The sequence below is a fragment of the Olea europaea genome, chromosome 5 (assembly GCF_002742605.1).
Source record: "Olea europaea var. sylvestris chromosome 5, O_europaea_v1, whole genome shotgun sequence".
Taxonomy (NCBI): Eukaryota; Viridiplantae; Streptophyta; class Magnoliopsida; order Lamiales; family Oleaceae; genus Olea; species Olea europaea.
Window position 1 is genome coordinate 5,501,701 of NC_036241.1, and position 6,461 is coordinate 5,508,161.

A 6,461-nucleotide genomic window follows, 5' to 3' on the forward strand; every position below is an offset into this window, starting at 1 on the left:
GGTTCGGTTCGGGGTCAATTCGATCAAAACCATCACTGAACCACCAATTTTTTGGTCATACTGTAACCGCACCATAACCACGTAAGTTGGTTCGATTCAACTCAGATCGTATCTCGATTCGAGCAGTTAATAACCATAAAAATAAATTATTTTTTATAGATCCAACCGTCAAATTGCAAAAAAAAAAAAAAAAAAAATGAAGTTAACGAAAACAAATATACAATACTAAGCCAATTTAACAAGCAACATCCCAAATGAAAATGCAAACAATATCTCAATTTCCAAATGCAAATTCCGTTATAGTCCAATTTTGATTGGTAATAAATACCGAGCATTGCAATATTTGATTGAAAAAATCTGAATTTAACAAACAATTTTAATATATGTTTAATATTTTTGTAGTAGGATATATGGTTACTAAATTAGGTTAGTTGAACTTAGCGGGTCAATAATGAGCCAGAATTTTGGGCTAAACGAAATCATAGAAAATATAATGGAAAGCTCTGCCCAATTAATTTTTTTAATGGATAATCTTTTTGGGGCGGGGCGACGGCGTAAATGCTAAACCAGCCCTGCCTCGAACCGGAGCATTAAAATTAAGTACCGTATCTACCTCATTGCACCATTGGTTCGATTTATTCGTCTAATTCGGTTCGATTAACTGTGATTTTCGATTTTGACAATTCGAATTGTCATCCCTATTTTTTAGTAATACTATTTAACACCCTTGGTATTACAACACCAGTAAATGTGGCACTAAGTATCATTAAATGAATGATACATTTAAATGAATCAAATAACTTTACCTGTAATTCAAACTATCACGTAATGTCATATAAACTGATGCTATTGTAACACTGGTGTTAAATAGTATTATTCTCTCTAAGTAATATTATTTAGCATCACTGATATTACAATACCAATATAGGTGGCATTAAATATCATTACATGAATAGCACAATTAAATAAATTACTTATTACCTTTAATTCAACATACCACATAAATTAGTGTTAGATAATGTTATTTAAAACCACTGAGGTTACAATAACAATTTAGGCAATACTAAATGTTATACAATTAAGTGTCTGTTTGGTACAGATCTGATTTTAATTTGAGTCAGGGTCAAAGTTAAACAATCAATATTAACCACATTTTTTATGCGTTCCATAACTTTTCAACCACATATTTTAAAAAATGTTATCACAATCTACTAAAAAATCTAATTTTATTTCCCACCAAACAACCTTCAAATAAATCACATAATTTCACCTTTAATTTAATATATAATATGATACCATATAAATTGGTGCTCTAACTAGATAACAATGTTTTTTCTTTTGTGTTGAAAAGAGATTTTAAAACAAAAAGTTGAGTAAGCATGAGCGCATATTCCATTCACGGCTAGCTTTGGCAGACGACAAAAGTCCATTCGGCCTTTTCTTCACAAAATAACCAATTAACAAAAACCTTTGTATTGATCCCATTAGATACCCAATTGCATGTTCTCTTCTAACTACTATCATTTTTCTTGTTTTTTATGTGGATATCTGAGTATAAATATTAAATAGCAGTATCCATAAGCCAGAAGCCAAAAAATAATCCATTTAAGATTGTTTTCTTGATAATTAAGTGGGACTAATGGAAGCGCTGCCATTGGCAACTGCAGTCGTAGTGGGTGGTCCGGTGCTGGCTCTTGGCGGCGTAACTTTGCTTTTTCTTAAAAATTACATAAATGATCAAAAGAGGAGATCTACAAGCCTTACACTTCCACCAGGTTCTTCTTTTTCTCTTTAACTGTACAGGATTCCTCAATCCCTGCCCGGCTCAGTCAAAAGTCCCTTCTGATCTTACTTTCTATTTGTATCCTAATGAGATTGAAATAAAATGGTGAATTTATTGCAGAGGTGCCAGGGTTACCAGTGATTGGGAATCTGCTGCAACTGAAAGAGAAGAAACCCCACAAGACTTTTGCCAAATGGGCTGAGACTTATGGTCCGGTGTTTTCTATAAGGACAGGGGCCAACACCATGGTTGTCCTTAACTCCAACGATGTCGCCAAGGAGGTAGGTACCCTTCTCTGTGGATAGCTGCCAAATTAGAATTTTTGGTCAGGATAATAATTTTGTGAATTTCATAAATTTTCTTTAGTAAGTCAAAAATTTGAGTGGCATTTTGTATGAAATTTTTTTTTATTAAAGCACCACATCATGAGAGGCAAAGGAAAGGTCAGGTCCATAATAGCTATGCTATTGCTCTACTGATTTAAGGCCTCTGCCGAAAAATCTTCATAGGTAGCGTTGGCACTGTCAAGTAATCCTCGATATCCACTTTGTACACCCTAATTAAGAGGCTAATTCGTAGGTTCGATTCCTGCTAGATGCACTTGGAAAATCGATCGTTCCTCACGGAGATCTTGTAGGAAGTGCTGTACTTTCTCATTCAAAAATAGACTTCTATCCTCTGTATGTATGTTTGTGTGTCGAATTTCATGAATGATTCTTGGGCCTTATCCACCTCAATATCTCTGTGGCTCGTCTTTTTTTCCACAGTAAATGAATGATGTTTCGATGGCCTCCTAAGTTCATTGATTGCCCCAACACTTAGGATTAAAACATATAGATTCTGCTAAGAGAATGGTAAAAATAGTACTAAGAGACATCTTTTGAAAAAATTCCCTCGAAAAAACGTGGCTCTGCCACTGCTGTTGATTTCATTCTTAGCTTGAATTGCTTTCGAAAAGGTAGTGCTATGGGGGCAAAAATTGTAAGCTAGAGATCAAGACGGGAACTAAGGAGAATAAGACATGACACAAATTTACTTGGTTCGGTAAACAAAGCCTACGTTGCTGTGTGCGGGGGCAAGGGCGGGGGCGGTTGGGGATTCACTAGGAAAATGAGATTGCTGGGCTTTTTCTTACAACTATACTTCTTGCTTATGAGAAACTTGCTCATTTAACAAACCCGAATGATATATCCAAATATAGGCATAGAATTGGATTAAACAGCACAATAAAAATGTGTTAGGCCAGTCCTCTGCTTAGTGAGTATTGCACAATATATGTTATAAAGCTTTACGAAAATTAAATTAGACTTGAGTTACCAGAGACCAGAATGCAGAATATTACAGGAGATTAAGCATGTTGAATGTAGCAAGTTTCCTGTCTTTTCTTTAATCAAAATAATAATATTGTGTTGCTGTAGCTTATTCTTCCTTTGATTTGTCCTGTCGTGCTTCTCATAACTTGAATATTAAAACATTTTGCAATACCAAACTCATTGAGAGAGTTCATTAATTATTTTCTTAAGTGATCAGCTTATAAACTTCATGATCTGATGCTGCAATTATTCAATCATCTGTGGGAGTCGGGATGATCATATTGTTCTCTCCACAACTCATGCAAAATTCTTAAATTTGGCTTTATTACATTCCATTTCCATCTTACTTCTTTAAATTAGCCTGTGCTATGAACTGCTGTATCTTGGGTTCTTCATTATGAAACTTATCTGGATTCCTTGTTTTACTTGATGCTCTATCTTAATCTCGTGGACGCTAACTTATCACTCAAATTATGTTACATTCTTTTATATCCTTTTGCTTTGTACACTTATGGCATGCTCGGTAAGAGGATTAAATTGTACTACTTTCTAGTTTGTACCAAGCATGCTCTTAGGTTACATTAGATGGCATTAGGCAGAATAAACAAACTTTTATTCCTTGTTTGTTTTAGGCCATGGTGACAAGATATTCATCCCTCTCGACGAGAAAGCTATCAAATGCACTAAAGATCCTCACATCTGATAAAAGTATTGTTGCAATGTGTGATTATAATGAATACTACAAGACCATAAAAAGACACATTCTTACAAGTACTCTGGGATCAAATGCTCAGGTTAGTGCTGTTAAATATGTCCTGCGAAGGTTTTTATTGCCGTAAAATTATATAGTTTTTGGTAGTGGAGATAGTACTAATTACATCGGTTATGGCAGAAACGACATCGTGTTCACAGGGATATCATGATAAATAACATTACACAGCAGTTCCATACTCTCGTGGAATTGCATCCTTCTGAAGCCGTAAATTTCCGGAATGTATTTCAGTCTGAGCTTTTTGGATTATCACTTAAACAAGTGAGTTCACTTACTTCACATTACAGTTATTTGTAGCTCTTTATACTCTATCTAAGATTGTGATCATAACAAGATGTGTCCATTACTCAGGCTATTGGAAAGGATGTTGAATCCATTTATGTGGAGGAATTAGGTGCTGTTTTGTCAAGAAAAGAGATATTTGAGATTTTAGTTATCGACCCTATGGAAGGTGCTATTGAGGTGGATTGGAGAGATTTTTTCCCTTATCTAAAATGGATTCCCAACAAAGGCTTCGAAAAGAGAATTCAGCAAATGTATTCCCACAGAGAGGCTGTGATGAAGGCCCTTATTAAGGAGCACATGAAACGTATTGCTTCTGGAGAGGTACTGTCACTTCCTTGAAGGTGTTACTTCTTTTTAAGTAAAAAAGTTATATATTTTGGAAGTAACTCTTTTGCTTACTATTGAAATAAGTAACGTTTCCCTACTTTTAACCATTCAGGAAATTATTTATGATGTAGCTAACCTTGTGACAGGAAATTAACTGTTATCTCGATTATTTGGTATCTGAAACAAATACGTTATCTGAACAACAAATATTGATGCTGCTTTGGGAAGCCATTATTGAATCTTCAGACACTACTGCAGTGGTCACGGAGTGGGCCATGTACGAGCTTTCTAGGAATCCCGAAAAGCAGGTATTTCATTCACTCTGTTCGTCTAATTCGTTTATCGTTTTTTCAAATATTATTTGTACATAGTACTAAGTAAAATTTCTTTCGGTTGAAACAGAATCGTTTATACCAGGATATTCAAAATATCTGTGGGTCTGACAAAATTACAGAGGAAAAGTTGTGCCACCTTCCATACTTATCGGCTGTTTTTCATGAAACTCTGAGAAGACATAGTCCTGTCCCAATAGTTCCTTTAAGATATGCGCATGAAGATGCACAATTAGGAGGATATCATATTCCTGCTGGAAGTGAGGTATTACTTTTCCCATGATCTAATGCAATTTCATTTTCAAGACCAGAACTGTGGGCAGATCTAAAGATCCGTTGCCCCCACACTAAATTTGAAATCCAAGATTTTACACAAGACTTTCAAAACAAATTCCTTATAATTTTCAATTTTGACCCCACAATTAGAATTTTGTGAAATTTGCCTTTCACAATTCTACTCTCCTGACTGAACCTTTAGTCTGGAATTGTAACAATGGATTGTATTCGCAGATTGCTATAAACATTTACGGTTGCAACATGGACAAGAAAATATGGGATTCTCCCGAAGAGTGGAATCCGGAGAGATTCCTTGACGGGAAAGGTGATTTGATGGAGCTACACAAGACTATGGCTTTTGGTGGGGGAAAGAGGGTTTGTGCAGGTGCTCTCCAAGCAATGTTAATTTCGTGTGTGACAATTGCTCGATTAGTACAAGATTTTAAATGGAGACTCAAAGATGGAGAAGAAGAAAATGTCGATACGTTGGGGCTAACGAATACCAAACTCAATCCTCTGCTAGCCATGATGGAGCCAAGAAATTGATGAAGTTGGTAAATTTGTTATCATGCAGCTATTAGTTTATTAAGGGACTCTTCTCCAATCTTTCGGAGTATTTCCTTAGTGAAGTCAGATCTACAGGTTAATATTTTCATTTTTGGAGCGTTATTTTATGAATAAAGGGGATGCAGGGTTGCATCCCCTATATGCTTCAAGCTTGTAAGTTGTACCTTCGTATCTTACCTCCAGCTTTTATCGACTTGCACACTAATGAGCTCGACTAGTCTGTTTGATAGTATAGTTAAAGATTCAGCATATTTCTCTGCTTTCTGAATTTATGATACTTCTATAGTTTTGAAGATAATATATGCTTTTACATTCTTTACACCAATTTGACATGTGGTTCATTTACACAGCCAAGAAGGTAAAGTCACTTTGTCAAAAAAAGGTTAACAGATATCTTGACATAATGGATTTTGACAAAATATGATTGGATGGAGACTGTGTTTTAAACAGTCTAATGATAGAATGTCATATGACATTGTATGAAGGATTATGTTAACCTCTCAAGCACTATAGCATGATTTAGTCAAGATGGTTGCGTTGTTAATAATTTTATCAGAGTTTTATGTTATGTGATATGATTTGAAGATAGTGGTGCACTGGTGCATAGGCCTCTTACTTCATGATGCCACTTCTCTGTGTTATGTTCCTTGGCTGCAAACTCGGGTAATCTACCAATAGGCAATGGTCCGTGTGATTGTAGTCAAAATAAATCTCACTTAGTTGCTTGACGAAATTTTTGTCAGTTTGACTATGAATTTGTGATTTGTCCTCCATACATAGTCAAATTGTGTTGTGAAGATGCTTGT

At 35.3% G+C, this 6,461-nt stretch overlaps 1 protein-coding gene across 1 annotated transcript; it reads left to right on the forward strand.

Annotated features, from left to right (window-relative positions):
- The first annotated feature begins 1,434 nt into the window (after positions 1-1,434).
- LOC111394477 (ent-kaurene oxidase, chloroplastic-like) lies at positions 1,435-5,925 on the forward strand. The gene is made up of 8 exons (XM_023020321.1): positions 1,435-1,775; positions 1,904-2,064; positions 3,729-3,890; positions 3,989-4,129; positions 4,220-4,474; positions 4,627-4,788; positions 4,883-5,077; positions 5,323-5,925. The coding sequence occupies exons 1-8, from the start codon at positions 1,640-1,642 to the stop codon at positions 5,632-5,634; spliced, it is 1,524 nt and encodes a 507-aa protein (XP_022876089.1). The 5' UTR covers positions 1,435-1,639; the 3' UTR covers positions 5,635-5,925.
- The last annotated feature ends 536 nt before the right edge of the window (positions 5,926-6,461 follow it).